At 40.5% G+C, this 15631-nt stretch overlaps 1 protein-coding gene across 6 annotated transcripts in view; it reads left to right on the top strand.

Annotated features, from left to right (window-relative positions):
• The window catches only part of scml2 (Scm polycomb group protein like 2), a 106669-nt gene that overhangs the window by 15431 nt on the left and 75607 nt on the right, over positions 1 to 15631 (top strand). For 2 of the 6 annotated variants that reach the window (XM_048602704.1, XM_048602702.1), the window contains exons 2-3: positions 4652 to 4785; positions 6910 to 7005. The exons of 1 other annotated variant lie outside the window; for it this stretch is intronic. In XM_048602704.1, the coding sequence (XP_048458661.1) occupies positions 6981 to 7005 (25 nt within the window). In that variant the 5' untranslated portion in view covers positions 4652 to 4785; positions 6910 to 6980. Of the gene's footprint in view, positions 1 to 4651; positions 4786 to 6909; positions 7006 to 12140; positions 12250 to 15631 lie in introns of those variants that run through there. 3 more of the 6 variants (XM_020529888.2, XM_020529817.2, XM_048602705.1) reach the window with 2 other exon arrangements.

The raw sequence follows: 15631 nt of genomic DNA, 5'->3' as shown, positions 1-15631 counted from the left end.
CGTATTTGCTCGGATTAAACTCCATCTGCCATTTCTGTGCCCAAGTCGCCAATCTATCTATATCCTGTGGGAGACTTTCACAATCCTTGGCACTATCAGCAACTCCACCATCTTCGTGACATCAGCAAACTTGCTTATCAGACCACCCACATTTTCCTCCAGATCATGTATATATACTACAAACAACAAAGGACCTAAGACTGACCCCTATGGACCACCACTAGTTACCAGTGTCCATTCTGAAAAACATCCTTCCACCACTACCCTCTGTATTCTATGACCAAGCCAGTTTTATATCCATCTAGGCAAGCCACCCTGAATCCCTTGTGATTTTATTTTTAGTACCAACCTGCCAAGGAGGACTTTATCAAATTCCTTACTGAAGTCAATATAAACTGCATCCACAGCCCTTCCCTCATCAATTATCCTTGTTACTTCATCAAAAAATTCAATCTCGTTGGTGAGACATGACCTTACTCAAACAAAACCATACTGCCTGTCACTAACTAGTCTATTTTCCTCAATGTGCATATATCTTGTCCCTCAGTATCTTCTCCAAGAGCTTCCCTACCACATACGTCAAGCTCACCAACCTATAGTTTCCTGGATTATCCCTGCATCCTTTCTTAAACAAGGCAACAACATTCACTAATCTCTAGTCCTGTGGAACTTCACCTTTGGTCAACGAGGATGTGAAGATATCTGCCAGTGCCTCAGCTATTTCATCCCTTGCCTCTCTGAGTAACCTGGGTAGATTCCATCTGGTCCTGGGGACTTGTCTATCTTAATGCAATTTAGGGTTCCCAAAACTTCCTCTTTAAATATGTTGACATTTTCTAGAGTATTCACACACTCGTCCCTGACCTCAACATTAGTCATGTCCTTCTCCTTGGTGAAAACCGATACAAAGTACTCATTCAGGATCTCCCGCATTTCCTGTGGCTCTACATATAACTTCCCTCCTTCGTCCTTGAGTGGGCCTATTCTTTCCCTTGTTTCCCTTTTTGCCCTAACATGTGCATAAAAAGCTTTGGGATTCTCCTTGACCCTGTTTGCTAGAGACATTTCATGGCCCCATTTTGCCTTCCTAATTGCGCATTTAAGTTCCTTCCTAATTTCTCTGTACTCCTCCAGGGCTTCGTTAGTTTGAAGCTGCGTAGTTTGTCGTATGCTTCCCTTTTTCTTTTGACTAACCTTACAATTTCCCTTGTCATCCACAGTCCCTGAATTCTGTCATTCCTATCCTTTAGTTTTGTAGGGACGTACATATCCTGCACTTTAGTCACTTGGTCTTTAAAAGCCTCCCACATGCCAGAGGCAGATTTGCCCTCAAGTGACTGCTTCCAATCCACATTCTCCAGTTTCTGTCTAATTTGGGTATAATTGCCCCTTGCCCAATTAAGCACTCTCACCCAAAGGCAACTCTTTTTCCTTGTCCATGACTACTCAAAATCTTATGGAGTTATGGTCACTAAGCCCAAAGTGCTGTCCCACTGAAACATCAGTCATCTCTCCTCGCTCATTGCCTAGGACCAAGTCTAAAATGGCCTGCTCTCTGGTTGGATTGTCAACATACTGCCTCAAAAAGCCCTCCTGGACACAACTAACAAATTGCTCTCCATCCAAGCCCCTAGCTCTTAGGGATTCCCAGTCAATAAGAGGAAAGTTGAAGTCACCCACCACAACTACCCTGCTCTTTTCACACTTTTCCAGTATCTGACTATATGTCTGTTCCTCTCTCTCTCCCGTGGGCTGTTAGGGGGTCTATAGAAAACTCCCAACATTTTTGATTTCACCTTTCCTGCTCCTGAGCTCCACCCATAATGCCTCAATACAAGATCCTTCCAATGTGTCCTCCCTCAACACAGCCGTGATGTGATCCCTAATCAGCAGTGCGACTTCCCCACCTCTTTTGTTCCCCTTTTCTATCCCTGCTGAAACAGCGAATGTTAAGCTGCCTGTCCTGTCCTTTAACCATGCCTTTGTAATGGTAGTAACATCATTATTCCATGCAGTAATCCATGCTCTTAGTTCATCTGACTTACCTGCTATACTTCTTGCGTTGAAGTAAATGCATTCCAGTCCTCCAGTCCCTCTGAGTCCCGTGACTTCCCCGTGCCTGCTCCCACTCTGTGCTATGCATATCTCTGTCATACTTTGGTCCCCAGTCCCTGCACTTACTGGCCTAGTATTCCGGTTCCCAACCCTCTGCCATACTAGTTTAAACCCTCAGAGCTCCAGCAAACCTCCCGCCTAGGATATTGGTGCCCCTCCAGTTCAGGTGCAACCCCATCCTTCGTGTACGGTCTCACCTTTCTCAGAAGACATCCCAATGATTCATATATCTAAAGGCCTCCCTCCTACACCAGCTCTGTTGCCACGTATTCAACTGCACTCTCTCTCTCTGTTCCTAGCCTCACTAGCCTGTGGACAGGTAGTAATCCTGAGATTGCTACCTTTGGTAGTCCTGTGTTTTTAGCTCCTTGCCTAACTGCCTGAATTGCCTTTGCAGGACCTCTTCTTACCTATGTTACGTGTGCCAATGTGGACAATGACTTCTGGGTCTTTTCCTTCCCGCTCAGAGACATTAAGAACCCTGGCACCAGGGAGGCAAGACACCATCCTAGAATCTCTTTCATGGCCACAGAAACACCTATCTGTGCCCCTGACTATCGAGTTACATGTTTGAAAGGGAGTTGCCACAGGAGACTCCTGAACTACCTGCCTGCCTCCCCTCGTGGCCACCCACCTGTCTGCCTGGATCTGTGGTGTGACCACCTTCCTAAAGCTAGAATCCATCACTCTGTCAGCCCTCTGTATGCACTGCAGTGTGTCCAGCTACTTCTCCAACCGAACCATGCGGTCTGTGAGGAGCTGCAGCTGGTCACACTTCCTGCAGGTGTAGTTGTCAGGGACACTAGGCTGTTCCCTGATTTCCTGCATCTGACAGGAGGAGCAAACCACCACTGAAACTACCATCTCTGCCCTTTTTACACTTAAAAAGAATCTTACCTTGCCTCAACATGACACAGTGCTTTTCTTTTTGGTTAGAAGAGGTGGATCTGATTTGATCAGAAAATCTATGACTCTATGACTAACCCCTTGATTGATTTAAAAACCTGATTCACATTCTGGCAAACAAGGAAACAACCACATTGCAATCTTCTGAATGCTGTTTCCAATCACCAGAAGATTGATCCTAGAAGGTTTGGCAACCCTATTTCTGTCAATCCATCATTGGTCGCGAAACCTTCACCTGCTTAGGTTTTCAGCAATTCTGGAATTCCCTCCCGCTACTCGTCTGCCCCATATCCTCACTTTTTCCTCCTTTTCGGACACATAGAACATAGAACGTAGAACATTACAGCGCAGTACAGGCCCTTCGGCCCTCGATGGTTTCACAGGTCGGCGCAACAATCTGAAGCCCATCTAACCTAAACTATTCCATTATCATCCATATGTTTATTCAATGACCATTTAAATGCCCTTAAAGTTGGCGAGTCTACTATTTTTGCAGGCAGGGCATTCCACGCCCTTACTACTCTCTGACACTTTACAAAATGTTTCTTTTTGACCATGCTCTGGTTATCAGCCCAAATATAATTTTGTCTCTGTTGTACTCTTGTGAAGCAAGTTGGTATGTCTTATTTTGTTGCAAGTGCTATACAGATATAATTGTTTATTTATTAACTGTTTAAATGGTTTGAGTTCGAAGTTTTTTTTTAGCTAAGTAAGGTGTAAGCCGAAGACAAGATTAGTATATATCTCTTAGACAAGATCAGGAATGAGACTTGGAAAAAGCACTAGACTGCAGAGTGGCTGAAGGAAACAAGAAGAGAATTCGGACCGCACAGGCAGTGAGGTATTAGAAACTTTAGATGGATAAGAGTAATGCTTGATGTATGTACCACCGGATCAAGGGCATCAAGCCAGGGGCAATTGTTTAGCATGTGATTAAATTGTAGAATTAAGTGATAGTATGCGTACATGACTGAAATTGTACGTAAAGAGCAAGACTGGGGCTTTTCAGAGCACTCTTAGAATGCCTAAGTCTGGCTGTACCTGCTTTATGCTTGACTAAACAATCGTGACTTGTACCTGGAGTCTCCTGGTGGTTTGCCAAGTCACTCCACAAAACCCAATTGTCTCGATTTGCATCCTATATAGGTAATAAATATAGTTAAATTGTGATGTCTTTGATTTGAACTCAGTAAACCATATCCAGGTGATTTCATAGCATGCTTTGATACCATAAATGCAGTTTTCACTAAATTCAGTGACTTGCGGTTGGTTATTATCCTTCCAAAATTTCAGGAATTTTCAGTTAAATATTAAAAACAGAGAAACAAGGTGCAGGAATAGGCCTTTCAGCCTCTTGAACCTGCCCTGCTATTGAATAAGATCATGGCTAATTGTGACCACAAATCTACATTTCCATGAACTCCTGACAACTTTGTACCCTTTGCTCCACCTAAACCAGTAAAATATGGCCTCAAAATATTCAAAGGCTTTGCTTCCACTGCCTTTTTGTAATGAGTTCCAAAGACTCTTGACCGTCTGTGAGAACAAATTTTGTCTCATCTTTTATAGATGGGTGACCCCTTTTAGTTCCAGTTTCTCAGATAAAAACAAACATCACCTCCATATCCAGATTGTCAAGACCCCGAAGGATCTTCGTATGTTGCAGACAAGTCACTTCTTAGTCTTCGAAGCGCTAGTGGGTACAAGTCTAGCCTGGCTGACCTTTCCTCCTGAGATCACCCGCCCACACCAGCAGGTAGCCTGGTAAGCCTTCTTTAAACTGCTTCCTTCCTTAAATGAAAAGATCAGTACTGTGGCACAGTTTTCCAGATATGATCTCTATAACTCCAGGATAACCTGCCTACTTTTGTGCCCAGTTTCCCTTGCAATTAAATGATAACGTAGTATTAACTTTTGGAATTGCTTGCTTTACCTGCATACTAATCTTTTGTGATCCCATGCATTTGGTCACCCGGGTTCTTCTACATCCCTGAGCTGCGCAATCTTTCTCTACTTGGATTGCATGTGTTTTATTTCACCTGCTAAAATGTACAATTTCACTGTTAGGTTCATTTAACGACCAATCTATGTTTTTTTTTAAAGAGCCGCCTTATGGCTTCTTCACAAGTTACTGCCTATTTGTCTTCATGTCCTTAGCAATTTGTCAACCATACCCTTGGCCCAACCTTGGAGTTCCCAACACTGGTCGCCATGTCACATAATTTATGAACCTGAAAAAAGCCCTGTTTCTGTTCAAGCTCTGCTTCCTGTTAACAAAATAATGTGATACCTTTATATACCTTGAGTTTTCATTTTCGAAAATAACCTTTTGAAGTGACGCTTCTTCAGATGTGTTCTGGAAATATAAATGCAGTGTATCCACTTGTTCTCCTTCATTCTGAGTATGTTATGTCCTTGAAGAGCTCCAACAGATCAGTCAAACATGATTTCCCTTTCATTAAACTGCATTGACTCTGTATAATTACTTTGAACATCTCAAGTTCTCTGCTATAACATCTCTAATAACTTGTAACATCTTCCCCATGACTGCTAAACTAGCTGGCCTGCAGTTACCTGCTTTCAGCATCCCTTTGTTTTGAATAAAGGAATTACTTGTGCTACGTTGTAATCCAATGGATCCTCCTGTGAATCTTGGGAGTTGTGGAAAATTAAAACCAGTGTATCAACTATCTCATTAGCCACTTCGTCTGAGACCCTAAGATGAGGTCCAGCAGGACCCAGGTATTTGTCAGCCTGCAGCTTGACCATGTTACTCAGTATTACTTGTCTGGTGATTGTAATTTTCCTGGGGGAGCCTCCCATCCATTTCTTGATTTATAGTGCTTCTGAGAGTGAAGACTGGTGCAAAATAATTGTTCAATTCTGCAATGTACTTTACATTATCAATTCCCCAAACTCACTTTCTATATTGAAAAACATTTGTTCGTTGTAGATTTGTTCAAAGCACATCTTTGACTTCAGATTAGTGTCTCCCATTATTTAAAGAAGATGACCAGACCAAAAAACCCATCTATTAAGTGCACTGTTCTTAGAATTTAACACGCAAGTGAAATAAACAATGTACTCCTCTCTCCACATGACCCTTTCAGCAGGTGAAATGAAAACTAGTTAATGACTATTTTCAAAAAGAAAGTTGATTTGTGTAATTTTTCTTTCTAACCAAAGTGAAATACTTTGAACAACAGTTGCTGACCTAATTCTTATCTGCTACCCCACTTCACTGTGCTTCGTATATCCCGTGACTGGATGAAGGTTAAGCTGCCATTTTTTTTTTAAAACTACTTTTGGTGCCAACAGTGCTCATTGATAAATTATAATGCCATTACCCACACACTCAAATATTCTCTTTGTAATTATGTTGCAAAATAAAGTAACAAGTTTGTGCTTTCAGATGGCTGAAGTATCATGACCAGTCTTATTTTATTATTCACTTGTGGAACAAGGTGTCACCGTCTGGGTTAGCATTTTGCCCATGCCTAGTCACGCTTGAGAAGGTGGTGGCAAGTTATTTTTTATTTGAACCGCTGCGCTACATGTGCTGTAGTTAGACCGACGATCTGTATACTTCAAAGTGTGCCAACATTGTTGAGGCCTAGCTGAACAGTTGAAAAGTTAACATGGGAGAGGAGTACAATTTGTTCACCCAGGATGTTGGCTACAATTTTAACCCTCAGTGTTCAATTAATTCAAAGAACTCTTTATCAACCCTTAAAGTTCATACAGAAGAATGGAGGATTAATCAGATAAAGGTAGCAGTTGTTTATAACTGATGTCTGCATCTTCTTTGTTAAAACTTCACGTCTAGGTGCATTTTCCTATTTTGTTCATAAGCAAATTATTACAGCCTCTGTAATCTGCATTTTGCAGGAAAACTTTGAAGGAAAGGAAGTTGGTTTTACTGCAGCTTTTGCGTGTTGTAGAACATTGCAGGAATTGCCATGGGGAGGGCTTCAGCAACAAAAGGTAAGCTTGTCTGAGTAAAATAATTTTTTTTATTAATGTACCACCTTTGTGGATTGAAAGTATGTGATTTTGATTGGCGGTAGGATTTATTATGGATTGCCTTTATACCTTGCTGTGGTGCGCTTCTCATTGCAGATAAGATTAATGATATTTTTCAGTTGTTCAAGTGCCCTCATCTTTTTCTTGCGAATAATTATCAGGAACTACATCAGTACTAATTGTTGCCTGATCAGAACGCTAGTATGAATAAAGCTGGTAGTGTGCAAGGTCTCATGGTAATTTTTCATTAGCCTTAAACTAGCTTTGTTGTAATCTTAAAGTGCCATTAAAAGCAAATTAAGGCTTTCAAAGTAGAAATTGATTTTATTGCCCAGCAAAATCCTTGGGGAATGGCTTAAGGGTTGGATCTGCAGTTGATCCAATACTGTGACTGTTAAATTGCAATTTTGAGTTGATGAGCATGAACAAGAATTTTTTCAAGGCCTTTAAAAACAACCTGAAATGCAGCATCTTATGCATGATACATGCATGAGGTGCTTGTTACCAAAATATGACAGTCGTCATGCTGAAATGCTGTAAGAGCCTGGATTATGTGTTTCCCATTACTGCAAGCAAAATTACACAATGAGAAGGCGCAAAACAAGTATGTGAAGTTTGTCTAAGTTAACCGGGACGGAGTACCTCTTAGTTGGTGTGTCCAGTTTTAGTCCAGCAAAATCAGTGGTGTCTATGCCAGAAGTTGGATTGATCAAATGAGCTGTCATCCACAAAGCAGCATGTTCTGTTATTCAGTCCTGTGGTACATAAACAAGTAAAAGGTCCATTATAGGCAGTTGCAGAAATGTTCAAATTTCTTTTTTTGAAAGAGCAGTCCTGGTTAATGATACAGTGAACTGTAAATGCTTTATGGGAGATTGGCTGATGACATTTTAAATTCAGATTTGGCAGATGTTGTTACACTTTGGAACTTTGAGTTTCAGTTGGACCAAGGCATTTTTGTCCCATTTGTTTGATTTTTATGGTATATCATTCAAAAGAGAAGCATTATTTTTATTATGTGGTCAGTCATTGAGGACCAAGATTCCACATTCTGATGTAAAAGAATTTTAAAAGTCTTGGTAATAAATTGTTGTTTATGGGTGGTTTGGTGGTTGAGTGCTACCATGTTATTTACCAGGGAAATAATGGTCTGAGACACATGAAATATTATTCTGTTCAATTACATCCATTTAATCAAGTTCCAGTTTATAGTATTTTTAAAGTTGCCATGGGTAGAATTTGACCCATTTCATCTATATAGAGTTGACTGAAAGATATAATAAATTATTTGTGTGGTGGCTCCTCTGTCAGACTCTCTACATTGTTCAAATTGTACACATTCTTGTGTTGCCATAGCACGTGGAAGCTGGTTAGGAGGTTGAAAAGAACTATTCAATGAATGGGAATCAATACATCCTCATATCAACTACTCTTTTTTTTTAAACACTCTATAAGGATCTTGGTTTTGTGATTGCTCATAAGATTAAATTAGCTTCAAATTAAAACAGACTAATGTTATGACAGAAAATGAAATTCCAGGATTATTGTTATGGACATGAAGGAGAGTAATTGAATTCTCCCAAGTTTCTGCTGTTTTGTCAGCGAGCACATGTGTCTTAGTTTTGGTATTCTTTTTCCTCTTCTGCGAGAGGCTGTTGCATGATTTTTCCCCAAAACTCAATTTATGAACTTAAATTTTTAAATGGCATGTAGCAAATGTTCTTTCTGATTAAATCAAAAGTATAGTTTACTCTGGCATTCAAACTCAGGTGATTGCTTTAAGATATGCATGCAGGTACAATGGGAAGGAAGGAAAAGCTTATAATGAGGTTTAACTAAGGAAAAGAAGTTCAACGCATGGGTGTGAACTTGTGATTTTTCTGAGCGTCTGGAAAGTCCGTAGCCAATGAAAATTTTGCAAGATCTTGGATTCAAATGGATGTGGAAGACCGATATAACAGAATTCTGTTCATAGTTGATTGAAGGACCAGCAAGATAATAGTGTACAGACTTTTTCCACATTTCAAGTGAAGACCAGTTTTCCTCCAGATATAGGTTTTGAAGGAAATCTGGACCAGACGCAGGTTGAACAAAGCCTGGAGTTAGATACTTAGCAAACTGTGATATCAATAATAGACCAGATGGTTACCAGACAAAGGATGTCTTTAAAGCTTTATTGAAAATAGGAGTTGGGAGGTCATGTTGTGGCTTTACAGGATATTGCTTAGGCCACTTTTGGGATACTGCCTGCAATTCAGGTCTCCCTGCTATAGGAAGGATGTTCTGAAACGTGAAAGGGTTCAGAAAAGATTTACAAAGATGTGCCAGGGTTCGAGCGTTTGAGCAATTGGGGGAGGCTGAATAGACTGGGGCTATTTTCCCCGGAGCATCAGAGGCTGAGGGGTGACCGTGGAGGCTTATAAAATCATGAGGGACATGAATAGGGTAAATAGGCAAGCTTTCTTCCCCAGGGTGGGGGAGTCCAAAACTAGGGGGCAGAGGTTTAAGGTGAGTTTGGAAAGATTTAAAAGGGATCTAAGGGACAACTTTTTCACACAGAGGGTAGTGCGTATATGGAATGAGCTGGCACAGGAAGTGGTGGAGGCTGGTACAATTACTACATATAAAAAGCATCTGGATGGGTACATGAATAGGAAGGGTTTAGAGGGATATTGGCCAAATGCTGGCAAATGGGACTAGATTATTTTAGGATATCTGGTCGGCACGGACGAGTTGTACCGAAGGGTCTGTTTCCATGCTGTGTATCTCTATGACTCGAATTGGAAAGAGTTTTGATTTGTGATGGGGCCCTTCTAAGGATTAACCTTGAATTTAACAAATAGGTTTTTGTCCCTCTGGCCAGAGATCCAGTATTCACCTTTTGAGATAAATGGGCCAACAATCCTTTCATAAATATAAAAGGGTTAAATTGCTATTGCCGTTGGGAAAATCCATTGTTTGAGTGAGATGTTGGGCCATTAGCGCCATATGAAGTATAGAGATTCAAGAGCACCAATTTGTTTTTAGTCCCTGCTGGGGTGAAGGGAGGGTAAAACAAATCATTGACTTTTTCTTTGTTGACTGCGAAGCTCCCACAATGCATGGATGAGAGATTCAGTAGTATGATGTTTGTTCCTCCTGGTAATTGCTTTGAAATTTTCCAGAAAATTATTGTTATATCTGTCATGTGATCAATGTTTGCTTTGTTTTAGACTAACAAAGTCCTTTTTAAAATTTAAACTAGCAAATGTCCTTAAAATAGTTTTACTTCCCTCCATGTCTTGTGGAAAAGACAAAAACAAAACCAAGTTATACTGCCTGTCTGGCGTGTTGCTATGTTTTTCTTGTGTGAGTGTTTTGTTTGTCTTTAAACAGTCAAGTTGGGCTTCCTTAGTTTGTGCATGACATACAATCTAGATCTTGAAGTATTGTACAATGACTGTACAAATCTGTTATTTTTGGGTTTGGGATACGCGTAGACCTTTAAGCCTATGTGCCTTTCTGGTTAGATTGTGGCTAGCGTTTAATTAATTCCTTTTACTCGCTTTGTTTTAGAGATCTTGCTACCCTGCTCCAACAACTATCCATTGATTTTAGTCTTCAAAATTCCAAATGACCTAGCAACTATTGCTTTTTGAGAGACTAAATTCTAGATTTTAACTACTTTGAGGGAAAATGTTTTCTGATTGAATTTTTCAGTGGCTACTTTAAATTGAGATCGTGTTCTCTTATTCTGGAATTCTTGTACAAGAGGAACTCACTTCTCTGTATTTACTTAATTTAATCCTCTGATTATTTTAGACTAGGTTTTTCCAACTGTTTTAGCATGGGGTGGCACACATCAATTTTTTTTGTCTTGTGGCTGTGATCAGGTTTCAAGAAGGCAAGATTAGGAACAGTAGTAACCATGGGCATGAAAGGAAAACATGATTCCAATCAAGGAAATGATCATTTTAAATAAGTTATGAGTAAAATTGCTTTTAGTGTTGAGCTGCAGAGCTAACTAATTATTTTGCCTTGATTAAGACTTAGATCCAGAGAGAGACAGACTAGGCCCCAAATCCTGGTCATGGAGGAAGGAGAGGAGACTGAGACCTAGTTAAGGAGTTGGACTTGAGTAACCACTGACCTTTTTGTTTTCCACAAGTGAAGAATAGGACGTCGTCTGGGCTGAAGAATCTTGGTTAAGGAGAGAAATTGGATTGATTGGGTTTGTTTTCCTTGGAACAGAGAATATAGGGTTAAGGAATGACATGCTTAAGATGTATAAAATAATGAAGATAAGAGAGGATGGACTTGAAGAAACTTTTCCTGTTGGGGCAGGAATCAGTGACCAGGAGGCATAGATTTAAAGTAAGGGGCAGGAAATTTAGATGGGATGTGAGGAAAATGTTTTTGACCCAGAGGGAGTTGGGAAGCTGGAACTCACTGCCTGTAAGGGTAGTCGAGGCAGATACCTTCATAACACTCAGGAAGTATTTAGATGTGCACTTGCAATAGCAAGGCATATAAAGCTATGGGCCAAGTGCTAGAAAATGTGATTAGAATAGTTAGGGGGTTGTTTTCTACTAGTGCAGACTCAATGTTTTCTCCTGTGCTGTGGACCTCCAATTTTGGCACGTTCTAAATGGGCCTTGGTGTAATGGATGTGAAAGTTGCAGAGTGCCCATGGAATTTCTCTTTTCCTGATGTGCTTTGCGGATAGGTATATGGAACCAGAGTGTGTACAGCTCAGTCTCTGAATTCAAACACTCTCTCCATCTTGACAGTCATTTGTTCTTTCTCCTCTCGCCCGCGCGCGCTCATACTCCTTTGTTGACATACACACTCCTCATAGCCCTGAGAGTTGAGAAGCATGCAGCCACCTTGATTATTCTTTTTCAGCGGTCCTGCACCAAGGACAAGAGACTTGGTTTCAGCCTGACTTGCTTACCATCTGGAAGCCTCTGCCCCATACACGAAGCCCAGTGGGTGCCCTAATCCTTGAACCGCCCATGAGAAAAAGAGACTGTGGCGCTGCTCATGCTGTAAAGGCTTGGCTTAAGCAATGTTATTCTTGTTTGCGCAACTCTGTTTCCTGTGTTTGCTGCTGATCAGTTTACTAATGAGCTTATCAGCAGAGAAATGGCATTTGATCGGAGGAGCAACTCTTTGCAGTATCTTTTGGTTATGCTTCCTATATCTAGAAGCCCAGTGGCAAGCCAGGTAAGATCTATTTGTGGGCTACTTTTTTGCCTGCAGGCCCCATGTTGGCTGAACCTTGTGAACAAGTTAGATAAATCGCTGTGTCTAAAGGGAACGAGATCTTTTTATCCAGAATGGCTCATGAGTCTAGTTGAAAGAAGTTATGTCATCTCAAGACCAGATGAAATGGAGCTGGTGCCCAACTCTTGAGTTCTGGAAGATGTCTGCTCATGCAGCAAGACAACGTCTTGTGTGCAGCAATGTTAAAGAAAGCTAGTTAGTGATTTCTCTCATGAGCTTAACTGCAATGGTCTTAGTGCATACATGGATACAGGCTAAGATTCTACGTTCTGTCTTCATAATTTAACCCTTTTCACCCATGTGATCAATGTAGTGTGTCTGCTATACCCCTTCCAAAATTATTTGGTCTTTCATTTCCTCACGTTTGTACCACTACAGTATCTTTTAATGGTGTGTCCATAACACCTAAATCCAATTTCTGCTTCACAACTGCATGTATCTTGACATTAGGAAATTATTGTGATTTGTCAAGTGCATTTACTTGCCTTTCCTAGGATTGAACTTCATCCTCCATAATTTTGCCCACTTAGTTTGTCCATCCATGTACCTTGTCTAAATTCCTCCTTCGTTCAACAAGTCCAAGTCATGAACATTGACAATGAAAAGCTGAGGAACCAGCTCAGATGCTTAGGAATGTCCCTCGTTACATCTTGCCAAGGGGCAACTCTGTCCTTTTTCTCTGCTTGGTCTCCTATGTACCTCCTAATTAGTTGTTTGCAAAACAAGGTTACCTTCAATTCTCTGCATTCTTGTTTTCTGAATAACCTCCTTGTGGAGAACTTATTTAATGCCTTCTGGATGTCTGTGTCAAAAACATTCATAGGCATTCCCTATCCACCATGTGTGTGACCTCAAAAATAAAAATCGAGTAGATGAGTCAGATGTGGCCGACTTTTCATAAATTTGCATCCATTTTGATTAGCTCATACTTGTCTCAATTAGTCACACTGCCGCTGATGCATTTCAGTAACTTCCTGAAAATTATAAAATAAGCCTGAAATTACTTAATTGCTTCATCTTCCTCTTTGTTTTTCCCCCAAGTGTAACATTGGAAAATTGCCAGTCTAAAAGCAAATTCATGCTTTCTGTTAAATTGTAACTGCAGTTACTATTTGTATACCTGTTCTCAACAACATCATGGGTCGAAACTCCGTTTCTGGTGATTTGTCTATCTTAAATCTCCATTTTTTTTTTTTTAAAAAGATCCACTCTTAAACATTTTATTTATTAACTCTTACGAAGTTCTTCCGTTCTTTCTTTTAGTTTCTCTTCCTCCAAGGATTGTTTAAGAAGTAAAAGCCTGCGATTACTTCATCCAGGCTTGCCATTCATCTTCAATGGTCTCACATTCCCCTCAAAATATTTGCAAAGGCTGTGTTATTAACTTTGATACCCCTTTTCATATTCCATTTTTGGAAGTCTTTTTGACTGGTTTACATAGTTCTTCCAGGTGGCTGTTTATATTTTCTCTTGCATTTGTGTGTGTGTGCGCTTTCTTGTCATCTGATACTGCTTCTTTATTCTTGTGAACCACAAAGATTGAGCCTTTACCTGCCAATTTGTTTCTTGAAAAGTTTCCATTGTTTTCAGGTATATTTTATCTTGAACAGATTAGCTCAGTGAATAGTCAAATTTGCTTCAGTTTTCAGATTTATGAGTGCCTATTTCATTTGAGCTTAATATTGAATTTAAATATGTTAATGATGTTGTTTGAGGTGCTCCCTTACCGTCAGATTGAAAACTAATTTTGTTTAGCTTCTCATCGCTAAATCCAATATGACTTCTTCAGTTATAACACAGTGTGGAGCTGGAGGAACACAGCAGGCCAGGCAGCATCAGAGGAGCAGGAAAGCTGACGTTTCGGGTTGGGACCCATCTTCAGAAATGGGGGAGGGCGAAGGGAGCTCTGAAATAAATAGAGAATAGGCGTGGGGCTGGGAAAGATAGGTGGGATGGTGATAGGTGTGTGCAGGTAGGCAGTGAGGTGGGAGGGGCAGATAGGTGGGGGAGAAGACGGACAGGTCAAGGAGGCGGGGATGAGAGGGAGCTAGGTGGGAGAGAAGACTGACTGGTCAAGGAGGCAGGCATGAGAGGGAGGGTTGGTCATGGGATGAGGCCGAGGGGTGGGGAGATTTTGAAGCTAGTAAAGTCTATGTTGTCAGACCATTGCGTTGTAGGCTCCCAGTTGTTGACTTTTCGGATTTGTTCTGGTTACTTTCTCTATGTTCCAAGTTAATTTACTTGTTACTTTATTTGTCACGTGTCTTTGTACCACTTTGTGTTCACTCTCTATCTTCGAACATGTATTTCCTCATGAAATTTAAAATGCAGTTATTGCTCACTTAATTCAGCTTTCTTGTTGATACTAATGTTTTATCCTGCTTCCACTGTAAGTGTACATGGCATTTATTTTAGCTGCCTGTTTGGGAACCACAAACCACACCAGGCCTTAGTGCAAGCTGCAACTAAAAATCTCTCCCGGCCAGCATGTAGAAAAATAGTAAACTAGATAACTTCCCTAAACTCCACCTATCTTGAAAACTGTGACCTGCTCTGGGATGTCTTCAAGTGATATTTAGATTAATATAAACCCAAAGAACTGCGGATTCTGTAAATCAGGAAGAAAAACAGAAGTTGCTGGAAAAGCTCAACAGATCTGGCAGCATCTATGAAGAGAAATCAAATCTGATCCGGTGACCCTTTCTCAAAACCAGTGTGTAATTCCTTTTCACCCTTCTTAAAAAGTAAAGTGACATGAAGTGTTGCAATCCAAAGGAATAACCCCTGAATTGAGGCAACTCTGAAGCATTATCGTTAGGACTCTACAATGTGCTCCTCTGCTTCCTTTAACACTTTTGGAAGCAAAGTGTCAGTGATTTGTCCCTCTTTTAATTCCATTCATTTCCTCGTTATTGACGTTTTACTTGTTAATTTTATTCAGTCCTTGTCTCCAATCCGCTCTTAAAATCCTCGGGTTTTGAGGCAAGCTATCATCCTTTTCTGCTGTAAATACTGCGGCAAAATAATTCTTCAATATGTCTGCTATCTCCCCATAATCATTGACGATATTTACACTTTGTCTTTGGTGCCTATATTGCTCCTGACCACCTGCTTTCTCTTTATGTACTTATAGAATTTTGTCATATTGATTTTGATTTCCCTGTGAGTTTTCTCTCACTATCCCTTCTTGTAACTCTCTTATAGGCTTCTTTAGGGCCCATTTCTAGTCTGTCTTTCTTTCCCCTTCAGCAGGATCTATGCTATTTCTTGAATTTTTATAAGCCCTTTCTTTAACTTTATGTTGTCTCATATTTCTTTAGTA

The sequence above is a fragment of the Rhincodon typus genome, chromosome 11 (assembly GCF_021869965.1).
Source record: "Rhincodon typus isolate 14 chromosome 11, sRhiTyp1.1, whole genome shotgun sequence".
Classification (NCBI taxonomy): Eukaryota; Metazoa; Chordata; class Chondrichthyes; order Orectolobiformes; family Rhincodontidae; genus Rhincodon; species Rhincodon typus.
Note: the sequence above shows the minus strand (reverse complement) of the source record. Positions and strands in the feature narration are given on the sequence as shown.